Source organism: Microtus oregoni, unplaced genomic scaffold (genome assembly GCF_018167655.1).
Source record: "Microtus oregoni isolate MIOR12 unplaced genomic scaffold, Mior012 000022F_ref0000154, whole genome shotgun sequence".
NCBI classification, from domain to species: domain Eukaryota; kingdom Metazoa; phylum Chordata; class Mammalia; order Rodentia; family Cricetidae; genus Microtus; species Microtus oregoni.
The window spans coordinates 16,847,341-16,874,434 of NW_024543081.1; the positions used below are offsets into that span (position 1 = coordinate 16,847,341).

At 54.0% G+C, this 27,094-nt stretch overlaps 3 protein-coding genes across 5 annotated transcripts in view; 1 reads left to right on the forward strand and 2 right to left on the reverse strand.

The window, feature by feature from the left end:
- The first annotated feature begins 16 nt into the window (after positions 1-16).
- Bop1 (BOP1 ribosomal biogenesis factor) lies at positions 17-24,421 on the forward strand. Its single transcript, XM_041672672.1, has 16 exons — positions 17-180; positions 2,356-2,535; positions 10,556-10,636; positions 21,497-21,651; positions 21,726-21,843; positions 21,915-22,016; positions 22,094-22,306; positions 22,383-22,544; positions 22,617-22,697; positions 22,776-22,845; positions 22,935-23,067; positions 23,163-23,343; positions 23,415-23,703; positions 23,789-23,873; positions 23,952-24,059; positions 24,132-24,421. The coding sequence occupies exons 1-16, from the start codon at positions 88-90 to the stop codon at positions 24,283-24,285; spliced, it is 2,205 nt and encodes a 734-aa protein (XP_041528606.1). The 5' UTR covers positions 17-87; the 3' UTR covers positions 24,286-24,421.
- Scx (scleraxis bHLH transcription factor) lies at positions 18,130-21,974 on the reverse strand. Its single transcript, XM_041672678.1, has 3 exons — positions 21,891-21,974; positions 19,404-20,347; positions 18,130-18,505 (listed from the first exon to the last, which is right to left on the reverse strand). The coding sequence occupies exons 2-3, from the start codon at positions 19,983-19,985 to the stop codon at positions 18,467-18,469; spliced, it is 621 nt and encodes a 206-aa protein (XP_041528612.1). The 5' UTR covers positions 19,986-20,347; positions 21,891-21,974; the 3' UTR covers positions 18,130-18,466.
- Positions 24,422-24,513: 92 nt separating the features above from the next.
- The window catches only part of Mroh1 (maestro heat like repeat family member 1), a 78,507-nt gene continuing 75,926 nt past the window's right edge, over positions 24,514-27,094 (reverse strand). For all 3 annotated transcript variants that reach the window (XM_041672671.1, XM_041672670.1, XM_041672669.1), the window contains 8 exons: positions 26,827-26,941; positions 26,400-26,546; positions 26,103-26,291; positions 25,636-25,791; positions 25,404-25,538; positions 25,227-25,329; positions 25,082-25,147; positions 24,514-24,736 (listed from right to left, as the gene is read on the reverse strand). In XM_041672671.1, coding sequence (XP_041528605.1) covers positions 24,651-24,736; positions 25,082-25,147; positions 25,227-25,329; positions 25,404-25,538; positions 25,636-25,791; positions 26,103-26,291; positions 26,400-26,546; positions 26,827-26,941 — 997 coding nt within the window. In that variant the 3' untranslated portion in view covers positions 24,514-24,650. The remainder of the gene's footprint in view (positions 24,737-25,081; positions 25,148-25,226; positions 25,330-25,403; positions 25,539-25,635; positions 25,792-26,102; positions 26,292-26,399; positions 26,547-26,826; positions 26,942-27,094) is intronic.

Consider the following 27,094-nt stretch of genomic DNA (forward strand, 5'->3'; position numbering starts at 1 on the left):
GCCTGGTTGGGCGGGGCCTGACTGAGGGCACACGAGGCGCGCTCGCTGCCGGAAGCGACAGTCTATCGGTAGCCGGTGCCGCGCAGCATGGCGGGGGCGTGTGGTAAGCCCCACATGTCACCGGCATCGGTGCCAGGGAAGCGGCGTTTGGAACCCGATCAGGAGCCGCAACCACAAGAGGTATTCTCGGGGTGGCGGGTTGCATCCCTCCGTGAACCAGGGGTGCACGTGGCAAGGCCAGGGAGGCTGGGCCGTGGTTCTGTGTCTGGTGTCTTGTGGGGCGCCTAGAGCCCGGAAGATCCTTGTCCTGCCCGGGGTGTTATTTTGGAACCCTCAGCAGAGCACTCCCTGCGCCTAGGGGCGCTAGAACCCTGGGTAGTTCTGTGACTTTGCGCCGTGTTAAGGAAGGAAGAGACCTTTACGTGCCCCCACCACAATCTCTGAACCTTCCCATCTGTGCTTCCTCCCCCAGAAAAGATTTTAGTTGTGCTCCCATGCCGGTATGTTAAGTTGTGTTGTGAAACAAAAGAGGACGTGAGAATATAGAAGCCTGAATGGGACCCAGGGCATCCAGCACAGGTTGTCACGGAGTTATTGCTGCTCGCAGGGCTTGCTGGTGGGGCTCCAGCAAACCCAGGTGGTAGAAGGCATGCCCAGCCATATCCCTTACAGAGAACTCCACAATTCATTGGATTCTCTAAGCTGTCCCCCATGTTTTGCGAAATGTACCCAAGCTGCTTCCTACATGGAGTTCTAGGTAATAGCCCCTTCGTAGTTGTTTGTGTTCTGACTATTTGGACTACTTTTACTGTGATAGGCAGCTGAGGTTTTGGAGATGTCAATAAGAAGGCAGTCACTTGAGCTGTGAACAGTTGGGAATGGAGGAGTCTCCGGCTAGGCAAGAGTTAGCCAGTGGCAGTGGCGCGCGTCCCGTTAATTGCAGCACTAGGGAGACAGAGGCAGGTAGATCTCTAGTAGTTTGAGGACAGCCAGGGCCACGTATGGAGTTCTAGGTTAGTCAGGGCTGCATGGTGAGACCTTGTATTAAAAACAAACAACAAAACCATGAATCCAAAAACCAATTAAACGATACTTAGCCTATGGAAAAACAGTGAAATTGAAATTTCTGCAATCTTGTGCTTCCTAAAGATTGTTCAGGTTCTTGCTCAACTTTTGAAGGCCAGTGATAGAGACCTGTTCACAGTGCATGCATGTTGTATTGTGGTAGATGTGAAATGGCCTCCAGACAATAGGGCTGTACTCAGAGAATTTGTCTACTCCAAGAAGAGAACAGGTGGGTTTTCTTAGTTGTTGTTCTATTGTTGTGATGAAGCACCATGACCAAGGCAACTTTTAAGAGGAAATGTGTAGCCAGGCAGTCACGGTGCACACCTTTAAGCCAACACTCAGGAGGCAGAGGCAGGCGGATATCTGGGAATTCAAGGTTAACCTGGGCTGCAAAGTAAGTTCCAGGATAGCTAGGGCTACACAGAGAAACCCTGTCTTCCAAAAACCAAAGCCAACCAACCAAACAAACAAAAAGGAAGCCTGTAATTGGAGGCTTACTTAGACAGTTTCAGAGACTTGGTCCATGACCGTCATGGCGGCAGGCAGGCATGGCATGGCACTGGAGTGGTGGTAAGAGCTTTTAGTAGCTGAGCTTTCTCACATCATGATCAGCAGGCAGAGAGAGAGAGACAGACAGACAGTCTGTTTTGGGCTTTTGAAACCTCAAAGCCATTCACAGTGACACACCTCCTACAACAAGGCCACGCCTCCTAACTTTTCTTAAATACTCCACCAACTGGGAACCAAACATTCAAATATCTGAGCATATGAGGGCCATTCTCATTCAAACCAACACACAGGTTTAGTTTATGACGGGTAAATTTCAGTTCATTAACACTCCTCTTCAGCTTTCCAGCTTGCCCATCAGTGGCTGGTCCTAGTCCTCAATGTAAAGAAACTTCTACTGCAACTAGTCAGTGCCTTCAGGGGTTTCTGATCCTCCCAGGTCCACAGCCCCATTCCTAGCTAGTGACCTTCCAGTTCTGGGACCCTTAGGTGCCAGGGTAGGGTGTGGAGTTTGTCAATAGGGAAACATTGGTTTTGGTGACACATGAGTGGGAAAATCCTGTAATTCCTCGAAAGGTCCCTCTGTTGCGGGGCACTAGGGATTGGTGTATCTGTCCTGGGGGTAGGTTCTGTCAGCAGGCAGGAGATAAGGGCTCAGGTTGGGTGGATGGTGTTGGTGCAGGTGGAGGCATGTGTCCAGGGATACAACTTTCCTGTGCGTGGTTCCTGGCTTAGCGAGCCTGCCAGGTGGCAGTTATTAAATACTGTGGTTCCTTGCAGCCCCCTCTCCTCTGCGGCTCTGACGCGAGTCTCTCCGACAGCGACAGCGAGGAGAGTGTGTTTTCAGGCCTTGAAGATTCTGGCAGTGATAGTAGTGAGGACTATGATGAAGGAGTGGATGGAGCCGATTGTGAGAAGGACGCCAAGAGAACGGAGGAGACCTCTGAGGAACAGGCACAGGTGGGTGAGGGGAGCCTCCACATCGTCCTTCCCATGGTGCCTTCAGGAACCTGGTCCTCTGTCCATCTTCACACAGTCGAATTCCAGGACTGTAGCTTCCAGCCTCTTGTCTGTGCTTTACTGAGAACTGTGGAAGTCCACATGCCTGTGTCTTTGCCCCTCCCAGTTCAAGGCCACGTCTATGGGCTGGTAGGCTGACGCCTGGTCTAGGAATAGACGGAGTTTTCTAGAGGCAGGAGCTGCTGGAGGCTAGCCCAGCTGCCCTGGAGCCAGCAGCGATGGATTGCTGTATGATGGGGAATGCTGCACTCTTTTTTTTTGCTTGATAAAAATGAAAGAAAAGCTTAATTTGACTAAAATGCAGCAGTTCAAAGAATTCCGCAAACTGGTTTGTAATGGTTTACACTTCAGTGGCCCTGGTGTCCTGGAAACCATGGCCTTGGCTAATCAAATCTGCTGTCGGGTTGGAACCAAGAACAGGCCTAGTTTGTCTCGGTTATGGTAGGTCAAAGAAATGTTGACCATGGCTTGTAAGATTGGGGAGGGGTTAACTATTCTTGCTAAGTTTTTTGTTTTTGTGGATTTTGTTCTGCTTTGCCTTGGTTTTATGGGGTGAGGTGTATAAGTGCATTGTTCTCGTGTGTGGGCTTGTTCGTAAGGGTGAGTGCGTGTAGAGCCCAGAGTTGATGTTGGTGTCCTCCTTGATTCCTCTCCACCTTATCCTATTGAGCAGGGTCTTTCACTGAGCCCATAACCAGTGTGCACCAGTTATCTCATTTCTTCCTCCCTGTCTTCTGCTCCTTCCCTCCCTTTCTCTCTGTCTCCCCACTGTTACTCTTCTTGTTGGTTCTAGGGGTTTGACCCTAGAATGTCTTGCAGGGGAGGCAAGACCTCCACCACACCTCAGCTGGTACCATCTTGTTCTCATTTGGTGTTGAGTAGTTTTGTGAGCCATTTCTTCCCATTGATGGCCATTCGACTCCTTTTTTTCCTCTGCTCCTTTTTTTTTTTGAGATTTATTTATTTATTATAAATACAGTGTTTAGACATTCAGGGCACCAAATCTCATTCATTATAGACGGTTGTGAACCACCATGTGGTTGCTGGAAATTGAATGCAGGACCTCTGGAAGAGCAACCAGTGCCTTTAACCTCTGAGCCATCTGTCCAGCCCAGTTTTGATTTTTTAGAACATGCATTTGAGAAGGTGCTGGAGAGATGCACTGACTGTTCTTCCAGAGACCCGGGTTTGATTGCCAGCTCCCATAATGGCAGCTCACAACCATCTGTAACTCCAGTTCTAGGGGGTTCCAATGTCTTCTAGCCTCTGCAAAAGTGGGAGCTGCTGGAGGCAGCTGCCCCTGGGACCAATGGCGATGGATTGCTGTACTGATGGGGAAGCCTTCAAGCAGGCATGGGATACACAGACACACACATGCAGGCAAATACTCGTACACATAAAACATTTAAAAACTTGGTGTGGAAGTATGTGTGGTGTGTGGTCTCCCCCTCATATGTTATTGTTCCCGTTATATCAGAAAGTCTGTTTCTGCCTTCACCCTGCAGGAGTATGAGAAAAGGTAAGAATCCTGGTGTGTGCAGCATTTCCTCTGATTACTGGAGAGGTCTGACTTAGTGCCACCTTTAACAAGACTGTCTTGCTAGGTCTCTGGGGCATGGCAGGTATCTTGGCAGGCTTGGAGTCCACGTATTAGCGCCATCTGGTGGAGTGCGATATAGGAACTGTGGGTTTCTGGGGCTGCGGAGGAGGAGTCAGTTCAGCTCCCTTGAACCCACACCCCCTGCCTCCCTGTTCTTGTACTTGTCTTCTGTTACAGACTCTGAAGGAGGGAGCAGGTGTTCCCTACCTGGCCCAGAATTGTACATTGTCGAAGAGTCATTGCATGGAAGTCAGAGGTGAGGCAGGGTACAGAAGGGTTTGTGTCCCTGCGCTGTAGTGTCATCTTGCAGGGCAGAAGGGTGTGTGTCTTACAGGGTCTGGTACATTCTGTCCTAGGAAGTTGACACTCAGAGTCTATCCTGTATATTGAGTCCTAGATGTGGCTCCTAATGAGAACATGCAGGACATTGTCACTTACGTTCCCGTTCTGAAGTGAGCAGTCCGTGGGCAGAGTTTCATGGCTGTCAAACCATGTGTCCAGGGCCATGAAGTCTCAGTATAGGCTGCTTCCCTCTAGCAGGTAACGCAGCCCTCATGTTTAGGAAGGGCAGCCTTTTGTGGTGGGGTGAGAAGAGCATAAAGATTTGTAGTTATGTTCTATTTGTTAATATGACCTGTGTGAGTACAGGCGTGCTTGTGCCGTAGCATGTGTGTGATGTCTGAGGGCATCTGTAGGAGTTGTTCTCTTCTTCCACTGTGGGTTTTGGGGATCTGACTCAGGCCATGGGGTTTGCAGAGCAAGTCTTTTCCCTCTGTCTCACCACCTCATTGTGCTTTAAAATGCCTGTGGTCACCACTGCCCGGCCTAGTCACCTCTTCTCCCAGCCCTTCCCTGACAAGTACTTGGCCTTGTGTCAGGCTTTATCAGCCCTGATTTGTTTTTGTCAGGCCTGATATAATTGAGGGCCCTGGGTCCCTTACATAGCCACACATAGGATGTCTGGTCATGGCAGAGGGTGTAAGCAGCCAGACCCCAGTGTTGGTGAGCATGGTAGACAGGGCTAGGATAGACTTTGCTGCCCTCTGACCCTCTGGCCCTTTTGTTAGTTTTTTAGGTTTTTTTTTTTTTTTTTTGATTTTTCAAGACAGGGTTTCTCTGTAGTTTTTGGGTTTTTGGTGCCTGTCCTAGAACTAGAACCAGGCTGGCCTCGAACTCACGAAGATCCTCCTGCCTCTGCCTCCTGGGTGCTGGGATTAAAGGTGTGCGCCACCACCGCCCGGCTTTGTTTTTTAGTTTTATTTAATGTGCATTGGTGTTTCTCCAAATTCATATCTGTGTGAGGGTGTTAGATCTCGTGGAACTGGAATTACAGACAACTGTGAGCTGCCGTGTGGGTGCTGGGAATTGAACCCAGGTAGTCTGGAAGAGCAGGCAGTGCTCTTAACTGCTGAGCCATCTCTCCAGCTCATTTTGTTTAGTTTAAGTGTGTGTGTGTGTGTGTGTGTGTGTGTGTGTGTGTACGTGTATATGTGGATGCTGGAGGTAGATGGTGGATATCTTTCTCTTTACCCTATTTTATTATTATCTTTTTCTGTGTACATGTTTGTGCTTGCATGAAATTTCTGTGCACCATGTGCATGTGTATGCTCTTGGAGGTCAGAAGGCATTAATTCCCTGGAACTGGAGTTATGGTGTGTACAGGAAACTAAACTAGTGTCCTTCTAGAGGAATAAGTGCTCTCAAATGCCGAGCTGTCCCTTCAGCCCTTAAATTTCCCCACCCCCTTTTCTTGAGACAGAACCTTTGTAGTTCTTGCTAGCCTAGAGCTCACATTCATCTGTCTACCTCTGCCTCCTGAGACCCTCACTGTATTGTTTTGAGACAGGTTCTTTCTTATTGAACCTGGAACTCATTGGCAAGACTAGCTGGCCAAAGAGCTAGTCTAAGGGGCTTCGGTTCCCATGTCTCCAGCTTTAAGATTGCAGGTATATACCACCATGCTTAGCTTTTTCTTTTTTTACTCCTGAGGCAGGGTTTCTCCATAGCCCTAACTGTCTCTGGAGATGAGGCTGGCCTCAACTCAGAGCCAGAACCTCCTGCCTTTGCCTCCTCCTGAATACAGGGATTAAAGGCATGTGCCCCAGCTTGTTTTTGTTTTTGTTTTTGAGACAAGGGATCTTTGTGTAGCTCTGGCTATCCTGGGATTTACTAAGTAGACCAGGCTGACCTTGAACTCATAGAGATCCTCCTGACTAGATTTTTACGCAGGTGCTAGCAATCTGATTGCAGGTTCTCATACTTTAATGGTAAGCATCTACTGACTGAGCCATCTCCATAGCCTCCCTTAGGCCTTTTCTGAATTACTTTTCTTTTGGGAGGGATGGGGTTCAAGACAGGGTTTCTTTTTAGCCCTACCTTGGAACTCACTCTGTAGCCCAGACTGGCCTCAAACTCAGAGATCTGCCTGTCTCTCTGCATCCACAGTGCTGGGATTAAAGGTGTGTGCTACTATGCCCTGGCTCATGAACAGTTTTTTTATCCTTTGTTTTCTCTGGCTTTCAGCCTCTGTTGACACAGTATCTTTAGAACTAGGTACCTTTTGCCAGTCCTTGCTCATTAGTGGGCCAAACTCATGTAATTCCTTCTATCCTTTTCTGTTTTGGCCCAGGTCACGGATATGGGTAGAGGCCTGAGGTCTTGTTACTGTCCAGCATAGGGCCTTTGCTGGAACAGGGGATTCTTCCCCCCCCCCCCTTTTTTCGAGACAGGGTTTCTCTGTGTATCTTTGACTGTCCTGGAACTCACTCTGTAGTCTAAGCTGGCCTCGAACTCCCAGAGACCCACCTGCCTCTGCCTCCCAAGTGCTGGGATTAAGGACGTGTGTCATCATCATGCCTGGCTGTGGACAATGGGTTCTTTAGCTTCCTTTATGCATAGTTTTTGTGTTACTAGTAGTACGCTGGATTTGAACTTTGTGTGTTGGGGATTTGGTGTGTCTGTGTGTGTGTATGTGTGAGAGAGAGAGACAGAGACAAAGGGAGGGAGGGAGGAAAGGAGGGAGGGAAGGGAGCAGGCAGTCTTGGCATGCCTTGCACTGGCCTCGGGGCATGGCATGCTGGAAGTGGCTCCTCTTTTCTGCACCACAGGGAAGGTATGTGAAGTTGCCTTAGCTGACCCTGGCCTGCTTCCTAGAAGAGGTGGCATGGCTTCTGGCCTTGCCTATACCTGGTTGGTGCTGGCAGTGAGTGTGGCCAGGTTAGACAGAGGAGGATCTGTTGCTGTTACTCTAAGAAGATTGTTCAGGGCCAGTGCGATGATGACTCAGCCAATATGGGCACTTGGCACTGAGCCTGAATACCAGAGTTTGATCCCCAAAACCCATATAGTGGAGAATCAACTCCCACAAATGGTCCTCTTATTTCTACATGTGTATTGTGGTTCAGGTGTATATTCACATGTGCATCACATGCAACGTAAGTAAATAAATTATGTAAAAAAAAAAGCAGCTTGTTCATTCGGGTGCTGATCTAGACTCTGGGAGCCCTCATGTCTTTGTCTTTGGTCTTTGTAGTTCTCAGCCTGGACTTGGCAGAGGTATGTATACCGGTCCCTCAGGTCAAGGTCTAGAGGAGACAGGAACTGCCTTTCTTGGGGCTCTTCTGAAACCCATTCCTTTGGCTCACTGGCTGCTTTGGGGGGCCTTTTTTTATACCTATTTTCCAGTACCTGATGATCACCCCCCTCTTATGGCTCTCCCAACACCAACCTGGTCTCTGGCTGCCCTGATTCCCGCTGCTGGCTTCAGTGAGGGTAGCTTTCTGTACATTGGCCAGCTCTGTCTTTGTTAATAGTGTATATATCTTACTGTCCACCCTTCCACTTTGAGACAAGTTCTTACTATGTAACTCCCATCCTGGAAATGCTCTGTAGATCAGTCTGACCTTGAACTTACAGAGCTCTACCTGCCTCTGCTTCCCAAGTGGTGAGATAAAGGTGTGCACCTCCAGGTGTGCCTCCTTGCTCTCTCGCTCTCTCTGGGCCTTTCTGTTACCTCATACCTGCTCCTTCACCAGCCACTCGGCCTCTCATTGGATGGCAATGTTGCTGTTGGTTGAGGCTGCACACTGCTCCACTCCCAACTGGTGCTTGGGCAAGATTTCAGGCCTGAGATCTCATTCAGTCCCTTCCAGGAGACAGCTGTCCGTTTTCTCAAACTAGCCAAGGCTTCTGGAGCCTGGTTTAGGCTATAAGCTTTTTTAGGGGTGTGTCCTTTTGCACAGTGAGTGCTAGCTGCAGCCCTCACCATCTCTCTGTATTGGGAGAGGTATATAGACAGCCAGGCTGCAAAGGACCCCAACCTAGAGGAAACTAGCAGCTTTAAGAGTGGCCTGTACCTTATTCCATTGTTTGTGCTTTGGATGTTTTAGTCATCTTTAATTTAAAAAAAAAATTTATTGACTTAACGTATTTTGGTGTTCTGCCTGCATGCATGTCTGCATGAGGGTGTGAGATCCCCTGGGACTGGAGTCACAGACAGTTGTGAACTGCTGCGTGGGTGCTGGGAGTTGAACCTGGGTCTTCTGGAAGAGCAGCCAGTGCTCTTGACTGCTTGAACCATCTCGTCAGCCCCAATTTTCAAGTTGAAAACAGATGTACACCTGTAAACCCAGTGTTCAGGATGCTGGATCTGGGAAAGAGGTTGAGACAGCCCTAGGCTCCAGAGAGGACAGAATTGGAGAAAATGTGTTTTCCTATATCTGTTCTTAGAGTCAGTGTCTAACCTCCACACGCCCAGGGAGGGCCCTCATTTCCCTCTGGGAACTGGTCCCTGGGTTGTTCAGGTCTGTGTCAGTGCTGCCCTCTGGTGGACATCACGTGCTCTGCAGCTATGGAGTACAGAATAGAGCTGCTGTTCCCTAGAACATTTGTGTGGAGGGAACTCCCGAGCCTCACTGTTGGAGATCCTAACCCTTGTCAAAGGCCTGCTTATGTTTGGGTCCCCAGGTTTCCCCTCACTGTCCTGCACTGGAACAGTAAGGACACAAGCATAGAGCTGGCTGTCAAGTTTTTTTCCCACAGGACTCTGATCATGGCCCATAAGCACTGCTGCTGTGATTCATGTAGACACAGTACCTGGCAGATAACATTTGGGGGGAGACTGGAGATGTTGGGGACCCTGCCTGAGGCCAGGGCTATAGGCACCTGCCTTGGGAACAGTGACTGACTAGAAGCTTAGTGTCATAATGCCGCCGCCCAGGGCCCTGCAGAGCTCAGTCAGAGACAGATGTGCCTGCCAGTTGTGTTGCTGGGGCCCTGAGTGTGGGCGCCCTATTCTGAGCTGGGGTTTGCAACCCATTTTTGATCTATAGCAAGGAAGTGGGAGAGATATGGAAACTGAATCCTGCCTTGTTCCAAACCTGGAGAAAAACTTAGTCTTCCGTCCTTCTTTATATTGAAGGGAAAAACAGGCTGAAGGGAGAGCAGGCCTTTGGCTCTTGCCTGGGTAAGAGAGTGGAGCTGTGGGCGGGGGCGCCCACACACCGGGGTTCCTGCTCCAAGCACTTTACTGCCCTCGGCTGAGAGGTGTGCCTGTTTTCTCCATCAGTTCTGGTTCTGCCAATAAACCCGATCTGGTCTGAGCCATCCGCCTCCCCGGTCAAGGGAGAATCTGTTTTCCAGGTTGGAGTGTGAATTGTCAGTGGCACCCACTCTGACCAGGGGACGAGGTCAGCCTACTGTCGCAGCTGTGGTGGGTGTGGAGGGTGCCTGGGATCTGGGGCTCCCGTCATTTGAGAGTGTGGGCATCTCTCTAGGTCTTTGGCCTGTGTATCTGGCCTGAATGTGGTTCTAGGTGATCCTTTTGACAGGCCCCATGGCTTATGTCATCTGTCTATGCTGACATTACCCCAGAGGTGGCACTACTTTCTTTCCGCTTCTTGTGTTCCTGCCCCTAGGTCTGAGAAGGTTTGAACAGTCTCCTCTGCCGCATCTGGGTCCAGTAGGACCATTTGTGGGACCCTTGGCCCTGGGCCAGAGCAGCTGGTTTCGATGTTTGTGTGGTGGTGGTGTGGGTGAGTGGGTAGCCAGCCCCATGGCTGGGTTTGCTTCCCACTGCTCTTAGTAGCCTTTTCTTTTTGGCCTTGCACCTAGTATCACCCACTGTCTGAGTACTAGAGAGCAGAGGGTTGTTCAGCCTGGATACAGTGGCCTGGAGTATGCTGGGATCCTGGGGTGAGGCTACTCAGATTTGGGGTGGCACAATGTTTCATGTGCTATTCGGATCTAGGTTCCAGCATTGGGAAAGTGGTTCTCCTCAAGTAGTTAACCAGAGGAATGGGGCTGGGCTGTGGGTTAGGGCTCCCAGGGACCCCCAAAGTAACTCTCCCTTTCTCTTCACAGGCAGGCCCCCCTTGTCCAAGGACAGAGGAGGTGGGAGCTCTGACCAGAGATGAGTATGAAGAGGACAGCTCTGATGAGGAGGTAGGACTTGGCTGAGTGTGACTTCCTGCTCCGCGGGATGAGAGTCTTCCTGCTGGGGCTGAGCGAGTGCCTCAAGGAACCCAGAGTAGGTGCTGCACCTCCGTGTTCTCCGGCCTTCCTGAAGGGGCCATGTTGTGGTCTGTGAGAGCCAGCATCTCATGAGGCTGCTGCGCTCTGAGTAGGCGGCCTGGCTCAGGCCTTCTCCCGATCTGGAAGAACAGTTTGGGGGTCTGGGACAGAGGACTGAAGCAGCACACGTGTGTCATTGCCAGGTTAAAGGGGAGAGGCTACACGTGGCTTAGCAGTATCTTGTCTGTGGGCACAGCAGGGCCAGGGCTGCTCCCTTCACTGTGTTGTAGCCTGTGTTGGCACTCAAAGCTGAGGGTCGCCACAGGGGCCAGAGCTGCTCCCTTCACTGTGGTGTAGCCTGTGTTGGCACTCAGAACTAAGGATGGCCTCAGGGGCCAGCACTGTTTCCCTCACTATGGCATAGCCTTTGTTGGTACTCAGAGCTAAGGGTGGCCACAGGGGCCAGAGCTGCTTCCTTCACTGTGTTGTAGCCTATGTTGGCACTCAAAGCTGAGGGTGGTCACAGGGGCCAGCACTGTTTCCTTCACTGTGGCATAGCCTGTGTTGGCACTCAAAGCTAAGGGTGGCAGGCATAGATTGATGTGAGTCAGCCAGTACCCTGTCTAAGGGTGGCACAGTAGTACCAAGGGCATCTCCTGGTCTCCCGGTGGCTTTGTCTGTTCCCTTCTATGGTGCTCCCTTGTACCACAGCTCCCCACAGTAGCCATAGTGGGCTGCTGTAGTATCTTGCTGTCTTTCCTATCTAGGACAGGAAATTTACACCATGAAGAGCAAAGTGTCATGCTAGGCTGGGCTTCCCTTGAGAAGGTACGGATGTGTCTAGAATGCCAGCAGGGTCTGGAAGCTCTGAGAAGGTATGCACACAGAGGCAGTGGGCCTGGCAACTTGTCCCTCCCTGGTGAGGCCTGGTCCCAGGGCTGAGCGGTGGCCACTGTATAGCCCAGAATGTGAGCTTGGGAGTCTCATCTTGGCTTTAGTGTGGGGCCTACAGGGATGGGTCCTCTTCTCAGGAGCTCTTCCTGCCTGCCTGTCAGGGGCTGTCCCTGAGGCCTCAGGGAGACACGCGCCCCCTCTCTGGCTGGGCTTCCTCCCCACCTTCAAGCTCTCTTGGCAGTGTCTACAGGAGCCTTGGCCGACAGCCCGATCCAGTCTCTGCTGCGTGTTCAGAGAACAGAGACAAAACAAAATAAATTGGTTTCCTGGCCGGAGCAGCGGGCGCACCGGTGAGGGGGGCCGCACAGCACGGCTCCCTGCCTGTCTCCCCTCCCCCCCCAGGGGCCCTGGCTGTCGGCAGCCACATCCTGTCGGCTACTTTTTTATGCTTGGTATTTTGAGAAATCAATGATGATTGTATATGGAGAATAGGAGTCGGGGGAGGGGCTTCCAGAACTGGTCAGTGCCTTGCAAGTGGCTGCCTGACCCAGCCTGCCCTCAGGGAGGTGTGCCCCAATGGGCCTGTCCAGTGGCCCTTGGAGAAGGCTGAGCGACCTTGTGCTGTGCTGTGACATGGCACGAGGGCTGCTTCCTTTCTCCTACGCTGTAAGTATCACATGTGTGAGTCTGAGTGACATTTCAACAGTAGTAGAGATGCCTGTCTGCTGAGCTTGCCAGTGTAGCTGACCAGCAGCTGGAAGGGACCACAGAGTTCTGCTTCCCGGTGCCACGCCAAGCTCCCCAGAGTCTGCTTAGGGCTTGTTCCCCATCAGGGGCCACACTTGGCTCTTATTCTCAGAGCAAGGTGGCTACAGCTGAGGGGATAGGCCTAGGAGGGAGTGGGACATGACCATCAGTGCCTGGCTAAGGGTCAGGTCAGAAGAGAAGAGCTCAGCCCACTTCAGGCTGCCTGATGGAGAGGCCAGAGGGTAACAGACATCACCAATCGTACATCTCGGGTCCTTCACAGGCTGCAGCCTGAGCTCTTGTGACTGTGCCTGGTTGCTCTGCACTTACACCAGACCTCCTACAGGACTCTGGACAGGGGTGCTGGGAAGGTGTTGATGTGGTTTGTCCTAGTGGTGGCGGCCTCAGCAGGAGGCCTGTGGAATGGGAGTGGCCTGTCGAGCCTGTTGCCATTTGAAGGTGGAAGCCCCATTGATAACCTTGTCCTTTTCTCTTGACTGCTCCTTGGATCTGAATCTAGGACTTGGTTGGGAACCTGGGCGCTTCTGAGCCCCGCTGTCGTTTGCCAGTGTTCTGTTTTAAGACTCTTCCAGCATCATTGACTCTTAAACCAAGCAGCCTGGATCACTGTTTTCTGATTGTGCTCTGGCTCCTCCTTCTCTTCCCCTAGATTCACAGACATGGGCTCAGCTGCGTGGGGGTAGAGCCCCCTGAATGAGTTGCTAGGCATGGTGGGGATGGAGTGGGGTGGGGGGTGACTGAGAAGCAGCTGTGCTGTGACTGCCCCACCCCCACATGGCCACTTCATCTCCTCCCTACAGCAGTGGGGCTTCATAGACGTGATCTCATCCAGTAGTTGGGACCCCTGGGAGGTGGACTGGGATACAAGGGCGGGTGAGTGGCCAATGCTACCTCTCCTCATGTATCAACCAACTAGGAGAAACCAAGGCCAGTCCTGGTCAGGTAGAGAAGCCCATGCATCTGCTCAGCAGGCCTACAGCCCTGTTCTTTAAGAAGTGTGACCAGTATGAGGAGTTCAGGGGAGCCATGAATTCTGGCCTGGAAAGTCTGGGAAGAACTGGTCTTCCTGCAAGTATCCTTCCAGGCCCCGAGGGCAATGGGCCTGGGGCCATCCCCTGTACGACCTCTGGCCAGGAGGGGGCTGGGGCCTTAACACCCCCACCCCCTGGCCTTGCCCAATCTATAACTCAGGATCCCACAGGGACATGGCCTGGCCTGTCTGCATCCAGAACCTGTGATCCCCTCTGCTCTCTTGCCAAATGCAGTTAATGGCTTCTCCTAGCTACTGAACCGGCAGCTGCCTCCAGTGCGCTGGCGGTCTCTGCTCCTCCGGGGCCACCCCCGCCTGCCGGCAGTGTCCTGGCCGCCTCCCTGTGTGCACTCTACTCTCTCCATGCTTGCTTGTGTTACTGCTGGCAGGGGAGCCTGTGGGCTCAGGTTTCTAGCTAGTGAGTAGCCCTCCCTGCTGTTTGTAGAAGGCACCCGGATCTGTACAGACTGCTCTGGCAGCCATCCACCCCAGGCTAGCCTTATTCTTGCCTCCGAACAGGACCTCTGGCCAGACTCAGACTAATCCTTCAGGTCTAGCCCCATCCCACAGAGGCTGCCCAACCTAGGGACTCACTCACCAGTGATGACTGGGCATGTACGTCTCTGTGAGTACTGTGTACTTGGTAGACAGACCTTTAGTACCATCTCCTGATCTTGTTGACCTGATGGTTTTAAGAGCCACTTTGCAACAGAGTGCCCAAGCCCACAGCGGGGTGCCTTTGGAGGAAGATGAAATAGGAGCATGTAGAGGAAGCTGTGGTCTCTCCTAGGGGTTAGAGTTGGTCCTGGCTTTGGCTGGCATGTTAAGGGTAGGTTATTTCAGATCTGTATTTTCTTGCTAGGGCTAGGGAACAACTGGAGAGCAGGTCTGGAGTGCAACAAGGGCAGAGTTTTGAAAGGCAAGGAATGCTGGTTACAGTGAGCTGTTAGAGGCCCAGAACAAGTACCCTTTTGAGGAGGCTGGCTATGCAGGGCCAGGACTGACTTGCTCGGACAGGAATCACTCAGCAACCTTATATATTTGGACAGTGCCTAGATATAGGGAAAATTGTCCATATTGAGGTTTTGGAGATGTCTAAAGTTTGGGGGGCTCAGCTTGTGTGGTGCTCTGGACCCACCTCCCTACTTAAAGCACCAACTGAACTTGACTTAGTGAGAGTCAGAAAGACCTTTGCCTTTAGCCTTTAGAGATAAACCCCCAGCCTGTGCCCAACTCCAGTACCTGTGGGAACGTCTGGGGTCCTCTGCTTACAGAAGAACTAGGGAGAACACTATTTGATTCTGAGTAGCCCCAGGAGAGGAGCAAGCAACCTGGGCCTCAGACAGCTATTTTCCTTCTGTGCTGTGTCTTCCACAAGTCCTAAAGACTCTGCCTCTCTGTCCTCCTACTAGAGAGGTGCAAGCAATAGTAAGCTCCTTAGGTGTCTGCAGCTCGGGTGGGCTCAGCATGGTAGAGGGCATGGAGGACCAGAAGCAGTCTGGTAAGGAGATGGTAGGTTTGGAGGTGGTACCTGCCTGGTCAACCTCTGCTGGGTCTCAGTGGTTTGGCCTCAGAAAGGAAGAGACTGTACTGTCTCCGTTGGTCTGTTAAACAGGCTTCTAGTGTCAGAGTCTAGCATCCCATCTGGAACCTTCTGTTGGGGTCAGTGTGGCATGTGAGGCCAGGCCAGCTGGCTAGTCCTTTGCACTTGGAGAGATAAGACACCCCATGAGGGGGAGGTGGCAGCACAGGAAGGCCATGAGCTCTGAGACAAGAGGGTGGTTGGTGCAGGGGGAGCTGAGCAACAGTGAACACTACCCGCATTGTAATCCGAGAGGGGCCGGGGAAGAGAGAGACTGAGCGAGGCGGCTGACCCCATGCTCCCGGGGGACAGGTGGGAGAGGCAGAACGAGGAGAGAGTGAAGGATTCCAGAGGTGGGCCGGCTTCCTCTCTTGCAGACAGACACGGGAGGGAGGTGGGCAGCGGGCCAGCCCCATACCTGCAGTTCCAATCTGCGGTCCTGACAGCTGCAGCCACTTTGGGGAGGGGGAGGGGAGGGGGCTCATCGAGAGCGGAAAAGTCCCAGCCGACACTGTGTCCGGTGCAGTGGGGGAAGGAGATGGGATAGGATGGAGGGATGGATGTGGACCTACCCACCTCATCACACAGGCTTTTTCTAGGGGCTAGGTACCCCCGCAAATTATGGCACTTGGTTCTGTTTGTCCTCCACCAGCCTGGCCTGGGGTCTCAGTGCTGGGTCTGACCCAAAGGGGTCACATGTGTTTCCTGGCAGCCTGCAGGTGCTGAGCAGGGCGGGGGTGGCTGGCCTGGGGTGCAGGCAGGCCTGGTGATGAATCATGTGGTGCCGCCAGCAGCTCATTCCCCAGGCTGGGGACAGGGAGCTGACAGCTGAGGCTGAGCCGAATGTTTCCAGCCCAGCTCAGCTCGCAAGGGTGGCTGCTGGCCCATGGTTCGGGCCAGCCTCCCCCCCTTCAGCTGCCTCTGTGGGGCACACACTAAGGGAGCCCCTGGTTTTTGTCCCACAGCTCCTCAGTGTGGTGGAGGGTGAAGTTGCCCTCTGGGAAGGATGCCAGGGCCTGTGGTGGGTAGGGAGCACCTGCCACTCTTTGGCCATAAGCTGTTGTGGACTCACGTGGAGCAACAGGATGGGAATGGACCGTGCCACCCCCGGTCTGGTTTGAATCTGGAGCAGTGGAGGGTGACGGAGTGTTCTTCCCGCCCCTCCCCTCCTCCTGCTGACTGTCGGGCCAAGCCCTCAGCCACTGCTACCGGTGCAGCTCAGGGAGTGGCTGGGCCGTTTGCCCGGGCCTGAGGCTGGCCAAGCTGCAGCCGCTTTCAGAGTCAGGCCCTGCAGTGGAGGCCTTGGCCGGGCGCGTGCCGCACCCCAACTCTCCGTCTCTGGAGAGCCTTCCGGCCCCACAGCTCATTCACTTTCATCTGACCCCTCTTGACACCCAAGCCTCCAGCTCTTGTCTGGTTGACTCTGGCCTACCATTCAGTCTTGCTGAAGCTCAAGCTTGCCAGCTCTTGGGCTTCCCTGCTTTCTTCTGCTTTGCCCTAATCACTCAGTTGGCTCTTTCCTCTTCCACTGGGTTCTAGGTCATGAGATGCCTACTGGAGCTAGCTGGACATCATTTGGGCCTCTGTGTGGCCCCATAGTCCCCAGCCATGCTTGCTACTCAGATTGGCAGCCTCTACATATGGACAAATGTTCCTATCCTTATTCTCCAGTTTGCTCTTTGGGTACTTTCTCTCAGAGCCTTTGTATGCATGCTCCTCTGGTTTCTTCCTGACACTGGCCCAGCCACTCTGACCACAGAAGTAGGTACCCACTTAGTCATTGTCCTCTTGGGGTTTGTGTGGGAGATTGGCACCTAGGTATTGAAATGTGAGACCTATAGGTGAGGGGCAAGAGACCCGTGTCTAGCAGAGGAGGAAGGTCAGCAAGGGTCCTTGGTGGTGGTTGGTGCCCATTTGCCAAATGCAGGTGCACCCTGCCAGGTTGTGACTCTGGTCTCAACCCAGTGTCTGTCACGGGGTGCTTGTAGCTTGGAAGTTACGCTGGTCAGAGCCTTGCATGAGGAATACATGAGAAGAGAAAGTGGCTTCTCTCAGCCCCAGCTGCACCTCCAGGTTGTAGCTTCCTGGACTGCAGGAGCCTCTGCAGTGACTGAGTGTGCCCTGTCTCCCTCCCTCTGAGCAGCTGTGGGCTCCTACAGGATTAAGGAGAGGAAATTTGGGGTTGGGTTTCTTTCTGAACAAAACCTGCCGCTGTGACTCTCTACCCTGTTATAGTTCTGTCAGATTGGACACAGCCCCTACCCCTGCCTTAATGGCTCTGGCTTTGAGAATATCCTCCAAAATTACACCACTGTTTCCTGCACCAGCATTCCCTGAAGCCCTTCAGTGCAGAGGAGGGGCCATGCTGGTCCTGCCCTATAAGGATGCCCACATAGGCCTTAACACCTGGTCTCCCCCCCAGCCAGGGACCAGGAGGCCTGCCAGTACCAGCACCTGGTGCCCTCTGCCTTTCCTTACCCACCACCCAGCCAGAAGTCAGGCCTGGCCTTTCTTCTGCTGTACCACTCAACTAATTGTCACCTGCACGATTTTAATGACCAGCCAGCTGTGCACAGTGCCTGGCGAGGGTCTAAATCAACCTCAGAGGGATCTTTGGGAGAGTTGGATAGGGCAGAGTGTTGGATGGCTAGCAGTCTTTCCAGTGTGCAGCTGGAAGCAGAGCAGAAGCCCTCGCAGTCTCTTTGGGCCTAGGTGGGTATCAGTGGGGACATTTGGGTAGCTACTACTCAGATGGTGTCCTAAGGCCCATATAGGCCTGGCAGCCTGCTTGGCTGGACAGCACCGCTCACATACTCCCTAACCCACTTTTAATGGAGCACTGCTGGGAGACAAGTGCCCATGAGGCCGACCCCGTCCAGTCCCCCTCACCATGTTCCTTGGGAGGAGGCAAGGCTGCTGTGTTGCTTGCTGCCTCTTATGCCCTCTCCTCTTTCCTTCTGTTTTACCTCTCCACCCTCTCTTTCCTGCCCTGTCCCTTTAGCCCTGCTCCCACATCACAGATCCCTGGTACAGAGTTCTTGATAGGTGATCTAAACCTGTCATCGCTCTGCCTCACTCTGGGAAGATGGGGTGAGAAAGCTAGGGTCATAGTGAGTTCAGATCCTTTCAAGAGGGCAGTCTGCCTCAATTTGGAAGATACTGTTTCATTTTTAATTATACAAAAATTTTCAGACTTTATATTATCATATTAAAGACACAAGATGCCAACACTTGGCCCAGGTAGGGAGTCAGCATGGAAAGTTCCAGTGGGCCTGGGAAGTGTTGGGCTACTTAGAGTCAAGCCATAGCCCGCCTGTCCATCTGTCTGTTCATAGGCCCTGCTCATAGCTGGGGCAGGTCTGGCCAGGTGAGCGTGCTCCTGGGGACCTGTGCTCAGATCAGGTCCGAGGTGGGGCTTTCGGTGACTCTTCAGTGGCATCCACCTTCACTAGGCATCACCTCTTGGCTGCTGTGGACCCTCCTCCTTCTAACTTCGAATCGCCGCCTTTCTGTCACGGTCTTTGCTCTGCAGAGGGGATGGGGGTGTGTCAGGGCCTGGGTGGAGACCTAGTATCACCCAACACTGCCCGGGCCTTCCTGGCTTCCTGTTGGGCACTGTCTCAGGTGGCCAGTGCTAGGGCACCCCAGTCCCAAGCTCCTGCCCCTCCCCAGTGCATTTTGGGGCGGGGAGTACACTGCTGCACAGCCGAACCTGTAAAATTAAATTTCCCAGATGTTCAGGCCCCAGGAGCTCGCGCGTGCTGTCTGGAGAGGAAATGGGGATTGGGGAAAGCCGTTGTATTTTTTCCCTGCTCACCCTGCTTTTCCGGTGCCACCAAGTGCGGGCCAGAGCAGTAAATCTTGGCTGGCCAGCATCTCAGTTCAAGCCTTCTCCCCTAGCCCATCCACTGCAGGTCTCGACAGACCAGGGGGAGGGACAGCAGGTGCCCCATGCTTTGGGGTGGAGGTGGGCTGCAGAGGTGACGGGTAGTGGCACATAGACCCCTGGGGGTTCCCCTCTGATTGCCTTACTGCTGCGCACTATTCCCCTTTGGATGGGGGCGGCTTCTGAATATGCTTCTTACTTCCCGAATTCAGCTCCTTTCAGTTCTTAACTTGCTGGGAAGTAAAGCCTGGAATAGCCCCCTCATCCCTGCCAGGATGAGTTCCTCTTGCCCTCCCTCCCTTCAGACCTTCTCCTGGGTGGCCCTTCATAGTGTTACTTTAGCGTTACTTTTTGATCCTATATTTGCAGGTCCTTAAGACCAATGGTGTGGCTCCTATGTGCCTTTCCCTCCTTTGGGCCCAGCTTTGGTGGCAGGTGTAGGTACTAGGGAATGCTGCCCCTGCCTGACACCGCTCTGCCCGGCAGGTGTGGGCTGATGAGTAAATTGGGACCCCTCCGTGCTCCCGGCCCTGCTCACCAACTTTCTCTGGTTGCTGAGGCAGAAGGTGCAGATCTGTTTGGGCTGGGTATTCTCGCCTCCGTCTCGGGCCAGAGGTGGTGGTTGTGGTGGCGGTGGCAGGGGACTGCCCGCACGACCGCTGTGGAAGAAAGCGGGTCCCGAGTGGCATGGTTGCCCGTCGCCGCAGGCCTCACCCACCAGCAGCACGTTGCCCAGGTGAGAAATGTAGCTGGAAGCCAGGCGCAGCGTCTCAATCTTGGAGAGCTTGCGATCTGCTGGCTCGGTGGGGATGAGTGTGCGCAGCGCGGTGAAGGCCGTGTTCACGCTGTTGGTGCGGTCCCGCTCGCGCGCATTCGCTGTGTGCCGCTGCCGGGGCTCGCGGCCTGGCCGCCCCCCGGGTCCCGGCCCGCTTCCCGCGGCCCTCCGTCCTCCTGCCCGCCGCCGGGCGCCCTGGAGGCCACAGCGTGCTGCATGCACACGGCAGGGTTTTTCGTCGGAGCCCGAACTCTCGCTTCCTCGGTCCTCATCCTCCGACAGCGGGCTCACCTCAGGGTACAGGTAGCGGCCCGGAGGCGCTGAGCGCAGCATGGCGAAGGACATGGGCCGGGCAGGGGGCGCGGCGTCAGCTCCACGGTGCGCTGCTCATGCCGCCTCTTTAGGCCCCCACAGGCCGCCGGGCCAGGGGTCTCCGCTGCGCCCCGCGGTGGCGGCTGCCGGGCGACGCGGGCACATGTGTTCAGACTGGAGTGGGGCCGCCAGCAGAGCAGTGCCTTTATAGTAGTCGGCTCCTCCCCCGCGCCTGGCCTCCGCCTCCCTCCCTGGCCTGGAGGAGTTTATGCGGAGCCTGTGCACCTTTTTTCCTTTTTAATAGTCGTGCCTAGGGGGTCCTGAGCATCTTTCTAGTTGGGGAGTTTCTGGAGTGCTACTGATGTCCCAAGACCTTGGTGCCCATTCTACCCATTCTGCAGGAAGAAAGAGGATAAATCAGGAATCAAGAGGCTTTCTCCCCTGGCATGCCTAAGTTCACCCAGCTGCCCTGGCCCCGAGTGCTTGGCCACACCCTGTCTGACTCTCCTTCCATGTGCACTTGGGTCTTTTGTTGTGCCAGACCGTGTGTGTGTGTGTTGGGGGGTGACTCCAATAGTGGCATTCTAGAGATGGGCGTGTAGGTTTTGAACCACCTGACTGTATGACCTGTGCCATGTGCCAGAAACTTACCACTTTGACCCCTCCTGCCTAGTGAGACCCCACCTCCATCCCTGCTGTGTGCTCCATGGGGCTCCTCAATTCCAGTGCACACGTGGATCTTTAAGATCGGCACTTCCCAATCCCTCCCTCCGATTTGGAAGTGGCCCCCTAGGTGGAGAGCACACTTTATACAGGGTATTTTGAGGGATGAACTTGTTGGAAAGGGCTGGTATGGACAGGTGCAATGGGACAGGGCCCAAGGGGTCTTGCTGAGGGGCTGCTGGCACTCAGCTGTGCTAGTTATGTCTGGGCCCCTCCTCCCTGTGGCTACTGTTGCAGGAAGTGGCCGCCTGGGCAGCAGTCCCCAGGCTGGGAGGAGTGAGGGTGGTGGCTGGCAGGGGCTGAAACCAGGAATGTGTGTCCAGGAATGTGGTTGCTCTGCCCACTGAAGTGGGAGGGGAAAGAGCAGTAGAGCTAGGAGGGGGTCCTTGGTCACCTGCACGCAAAGCAGAGGTTTGTCTCCCCATGGGTGGGGTGGGGTCTTCCCATGGTTCCTGCCTGTAACTACCCACTTCTGCCTAAGGCCTCTGCCAGGGGAGGGAGCCCATAGGCGATGAGGTCATCCCCGTCTGTGGCTGCCCAGAGCCCTGGCCAAGGAATCCAATAAGGGGGGAGGCTAGGGTTGGCATCACTTCAGTGGAAAATGTGAAGGTAAAGCTCTGGCGCCTCAGAGAGCTTGGGGGAAGGGGGCATAGCACCCCTGCTGTGCCACGTCAGACCCTGGGGCCAGGGCTAGGGCAGATTTTGGGTCACCTGGCCTCTAGGCACTTGAGGCTGGTCTAGGGCGGCTCTTTTGTCCTTGGGTTGCTTGAAGAGGATCAGGTACGGTAGGGACAGGTGCTGACGTGGTAACTGTGCTACAGGACATTCGGAACACTGTGGGCAATGTGCCCCTGGCATGGTATGATGACTTCCCACACGTGGGTTATGACCTGGATGGCAAACGTATCTACAAGCCCCTGAGGACACGAGATGAGCTGGACCAGTTTCTAGACAAAATGGATGACCCAGATTTCTGGTGAGTTGGACCTTGGGTCAGAACCTGTGTGGTTCCTCAGGCCTGAAGTATGGCTCTGACTGGCTTTCTCTCAGGCGCACTGTACAGGACAAGATGACAGGGCGTGACCTGCGGCTGACTGATGAGCAGGTGGCCCTGGTACACCGGCTTCAAAGAGGCCAGTTTGGAGATGTGAGCTTCAACCCCTATGAGGTAGGTAACAACTGGCCCTAGGGTCTGAAGTACATGCAGCTTCCCACCTTAACACTATGCTTGTCTTCCAGCCATCTGTGGATTTCTTCAGTGGTGACGTCATGATCCACCCCGTGACCAACCGCCCAGCTGACAAGCGTAGCTTCATTCCATCCCTAATTGAGAAGGAGAAGGTGGGAACCCCGTCACTCTTCTCTACCCCACCTTGTAAGGTTCCCATGCTGCTACTTGACCTTAGCTTTGTGTGCAGGTGTCTCGCATGGTGCATGCCATCAAGATGGGTTGGATCAAGCCTCGACGGCCCCAAGACTCCACCCCTAGATTCTATGACCTGTGGGCCCAGGAGGATCCGAATGCTGTGTTGGGGCGCCACAAGATGCATGTGCCTGCACCCAAGCTGGCCTTGCCTGGCCATGCTGAGTCTTACAACCCACCTCCTGAGTACCTGCCCACTGAGGAGGAGGTGGGCCAGCATTGAGATGGGTATGGTCCCCAGCCATGTTCCCTGAGCAATTCTCATCCGTCTCCTCTCTCCCCAGCGCTTGGCATGGATGCACCAGGAACCTTGTGAGAGAAAGCTTAACTTCCTGCCACAGAAGTTTTCCAGCCTGAGGACAGTGCCTGCTTATGGCCGCTTCATCCAGGAGCGATTTGAGCGCTGCCTTGACTTATATCTGTGCCCACGGCAACGCAAGATGAGGGTATGTGCGGCAGCTGCATGGGTCCTGGGGAAGTGTAGGATGGGGTGGTGAGCAAGTGCTCTCTTGCCCCAGGTGAATGTGGATCCTGAAGACCTCATCCCTAAGCTCCCTCGGCCAAGAGACCTTCAACCTTTCCCTGTCTGCCAGGCCCTTGTAAGTGGGGAATCAGAGGTGGGCAGATGTCCCCGGGTGTGTGTGTGTGTGTCTGTCTTCATTCTTCCTTCTCTGTAGGTCTACAAGGGCCACAGTGACCTTGTCCGCTGCCTCAGTGTCTCCCCAGGGGGCCAGTGGCTAGCTTCAGGTGGGCCTGAGGTGGGGGCTGCCCTGAGCTGGGAGGCAGGGATCTGGGTTAGAGGCTCAGGTGCTGAGAGCCTTCACTACCACATCCAGGTTCGGACGATGGCTCAGTGAGGCTCTGGGAGGTGGCTACTGCCCGCTGTATGAGGACTGTGCCTGTTGGGGGTGTGGTACGAAGCATTGCCTGGAACCCCAATCCTACCATATGCCTAGTAGCTGCAGCCATGTGAGTTTAGGGTGATAGGGGTAGGGTTGGGAAGGGTTACAGAAAAACGGGGACTGACTATGCTGAGGAGGGGTTATGTCTGCCCCTGTTTGTAGGGATGATGCAGTGCTGCTTCTGAACCCAGCCCTGGGAGACCGGCTCTTGGTGGGTAGCACAGACCAGCTGCTGGATGCCTTCACTCCACCTGAAGAGCCAACGTTGCAGCCAGCCCGCTGGCTAGAGGCCTCAGAGGAAGAACGCCAGGGGGGCCTGCGACTGCGTATCTGCCACAGCAAAGTACGTGATGGGAAGGGGATGGGAACATGCCAGACCTGGTCAGACAATCAGCCGGCATTGTTCTTCTCTAGCCAGTGACGCAGGTGACCTGGCATGGGCGAGGGGACTACCTGGCTGTGGTGCTGTCTAGTTCAGGACACACTCAGGTGCTGATCCACCAGCTGAGCAGGAGGCGCAGCCAGAGCCCATTCCGCCGCAGCCACGGACAGGTGCAGTGTGTTGCTTTCCACCCCACCCGGCCCTTCCTGCTTGTGGCCTCTCAGCGCAGTGTCCGCATTTACCACCTGCTGCGCCAGGAGCTTACGAAGAAGCTGATGCCCAACTGCAAGTGGGTGTCTAGCCTAGCTGTGCACCCAGCAGGTGAGGGGAACATGTTTTCTTCAAGACGGTCAGGGAATGAACCCTCTAAGTCTTGTGAGAAATACTGTCATTGCTCTGGCCCTAGGTGACAACATCATCTGTGGCAGCTATGACAGCAAACTGGTGTGGTTTGACCTGGATCTTTCCACGAAGCCATACAAAGTGCTGAGGTAAGATGGGTTGGGGTGAGGTAGGTGGGTAGAGGGGCCCCTTCAGCTGAAGCCCATTGTCAATGCACACTTCCGCAGGCATCACAAGAAGGCTTTGCGGGCTGTGGCATTCCACCCCCGATACCCACTCTTTGCATCTGGCTCAGACGATGGCAGTGTTATTGTCTGCCATGGCATGGTGTACAAGTGAGTGCTAACCCTTGCCCAGCCCTTCCCATGGGACCATCCCACTGGGTCCTGAATCCCTCTCTTCCACAGTGACCTGCTGCAGAACCCACTGCTGGTACCTGTCAAGGTGCTTAAGGGGCACACACTGACCCGAGATCTGGGTGTTCTGGATGTGGCCTTCCACCCCACACAGCCATGGATCTTCTCCTCTGGGGCAGATGGCACCATCCGACTCTTCAGCTAGGCTGATGCACTACTGGGGGTGGCCTGGAACTGGGTGGATGTGCCTACACACAGAATCAATACAATCCTTGATCCCCATTGTTCTGCCTTCTTATTTGGTTTCCCCACCCCCACTCTGAGAGCTGCTCAGGCTTGACTTTACATGGTACCCCAGACCAGGGGACCTCAGGATTCCCTTCTAGCTTAAGCAGAGGGAAAGGTGGTATTGATACGCTTGTCACCTATTGAGGTGTAAGTGGCTTTATTGGGCAATAAATAGCGCACCGCAGTCTTGGCCCCGTGTGTGATGGCAGCAGAGTCCTCTAGGCAGGATAAGCTGGCCTTTTTTTTGTTTTGTTTTTTTTGCTTGCAGGAGTTGAATCAGCTTCAGGCAAACTTCACCAGGCGGCCCAGTGTCTCAGCAGCTTTCTCCCGCACCCCAGGCACTGGGTCCTTCAGGAGGAGCTGCAGGGCTGTGGGCAGAGGAACAGGCCAGTTGTGCACATGCCTGGGCCTGTGCGTGGGGCCGCCCACTGCCTTCCTAACAGACGGGCCTCTGCTGGGAGGGCTCGGGAGCCAACGGAAAGATAGTTTTTCCTTTTTTAGTGTTTTTTAAGCTCTTTTGGAACAGTTAAGAAGTTTCCGTGAATTACTAGAGACGATGAGGTCACCAGTGACAGGGGAAAAAAAAATCCTGAAATCCAGGAAAATCACTTAGTCCCTGCGGGTGCCTACAGGGTCAGCAAAGCCCCAAACAGAGATGGGAAGGTTGGGATGCAGTAGAGGGCCATGTGTTCTGGATTTGGGGGCATGCTCACCTGCAATAAGCTGTTCCAGGTCCACCTGTGGCTTCTGTTCAGGCTCTGCATGCAACACCAGGAACCCTGAAGCAGGTGGGATAAAGCTGTGTAGTGTACAAACATGAGGTGAGATGGGGTGATAATAATAATAAGGTCTGCTTACCTGTGAACATGGGAGCAGAGGCTCTGACATCATCCCAGCTGCTCTTGAAGTAGAATAGGTTGGTGCTCACTAGGCGGCCCAGCAAGTCAGGGAAGTGATGCATCTGTAGAACACTAGAGTCAAGGGTCAGGGTCCTCAGCCCACCCCAGGCAGGGTCTCCCACAGCACTCTTCTCACCAGGTGCTTGCATGTGGAGTTGAGGAATTCCCCAAAGTGCACACTGCGGCCCTCCTGAAGGTACTTGTGGAAGGCAGCTGCCAGCTCAGCACACTCCAGGTGAGGGACACACATGCACAGGGCAAACTTGCAGGCCTGCGATATAATGAAGTGCTATGCCCAAGTTCTCCCAGGCCTGAGGAAAATCATGCCAAGCCCAGCACCCTTTCCCCTGAACCCGACGATCACTCACACTGGCCACTGAAGCCTGAGGGTCCCTCAGATGCAGTAGGAGTGGCACTAACCCACCCACGACCTGCTCCAGGAAGACATCTTCACAGTTGCCATGGCAAGCCTTGTTGAGGTGCCCAAAAAGACGGATGGATGCAGTCCTGAACTCCACTTTTTCCTAGCAGGGGATGCAGCCATGTCACCACAAGCCCCCTCCTTTTCTAGGGAGACCTGCATGCAATCTGAGCCCCTACTTTGGTACTAAGGATTTGAAAGTGGCTTGTGGGGGTGGGTATGCAATAGTGAGTGTAGGAGGTTGGAGGCTGACACAGAGGATCTGTTCACTGGGGCTGGGGAACCAGGCCCAGCAAAGCAGTACCTGATGTAAACATACATCTTAAAACTCAGCATTCCCTCAGGATGTGTCTGGCATCTGCTATAGGACCTGGCTGAGGGTGGAGATAGGACTGCAGGTGTCCTACAGCTTACACTGTCAAAGAAGGGCCGGATGCGGATGGTTGTGTGCAGCAGCACCAAGCGTAGGTCCCATGGCTCCACTAGATCTAGCAGCCGTGCAAGGCCCACCATAGCTTCCAAGGCCACCAGACTGTGCGGTTCGTCACCATCATCTAGCCCACTGACCATAGCCGTCATGAGCTGGGGGCCATGAGCTCGCACCTAGGAGACCACTGTATTCATCCTGTCCCACCCTACAGGCAAACCCAAGCAGCTGAATGCCCCATGCTGCCCCTTATACTCAGCCATATCTCCTGGGGGCTGGCCCACCTTGTCAGGGGAACCAGAGGCGATGTTGGCCAGACCTCGAAGCACCAGACGCCGTACACTGGCACTTGAATCCTTCAGCCGGGCTGTCAGGTTGTCCAGCAGTGGCTCCAGGAGCATTAGGTCATTGACCACATTACTGCTGAGTAGCTAGAAGCAGAGCCACTCTGACCATTGTGCCAGCTGACCCCCACCAGCCTAGGTCCAAACATTGTAGCCTACAGGTTTCCTGAAATGGGGAAGCTGAGGGGCTCTGACCTTACCTAGGGCCTAACCCTGGCTGATTCCTGGCAGGGTTTTAGTAGGTGGGGCTAAGCAAGCTCTGGCAAAGACTGGGGTTGGTCAAGCTTGTCTGTAGGATATAGCTGCCCATGTTCCATCTCACTGATTCTAAGAAAGCATCTTCTCATTTCGAAACAGAGGGTCCTACCTCAGCCAGGAAAGCAGTAGTCGTGACCCTCTGGATCTCATACACGCTGCTCTGCGTGCACACGAGCGCCTTCATCACCAGAGGAAGACGGGGGCCTGCATACTTTGCCATGGAACTAGGGAAGGAGGTCCCAAAAGGCAGGAGCTGGCCAACCACTCTCAAGGCAAACCACTGCCCAAGACCAGCTTCTGTGTTAACCCAAGGGGCACTTTACCTCCCACTCACATGGCTAGAACCTTAGGCATTCCCTCACCCCTCTACCCTCATC

Bases quoted from the DNA above. Each gene is read 5' to 3' on its own strand.
- Bop1 (XM_041672672.1), top strand. From the start codon at position 88: ATGGCGGGGGCGTGTGGTAAGCCCCACATGTCACCGGCATCGGTGCCA. The intron at 23,344-23,414 runs GTACGTGATGGG...GTTCTTCTCTAG, and splicing joins TGCGTATCTGCCACAGCAAA to CCAGTGACGCAGGTGACCTG. The intron at 23,874-23,951 runs GTAAGATGGGTT...ACACTTCCGCAG, and splicing joins AAGCCATACAAAGTGCTGAG to GCATCACAAGAAGGCTTTGC.
- Scx (XM_041672678.1), bottom strand. From the start codon at position 19,985: ATGTCCTTCGCCATGCTGCGCTCAGCGCCTCCGGGCCGCTACCTGTAC. The intron at 18,506-19,403 runs GTGAGCAGGGCC...TCCCCTCTGCAG, and splicing joins TCAGCAACCAGAGAAAGTTG to AGCAAAGACCGTGACAGAAA.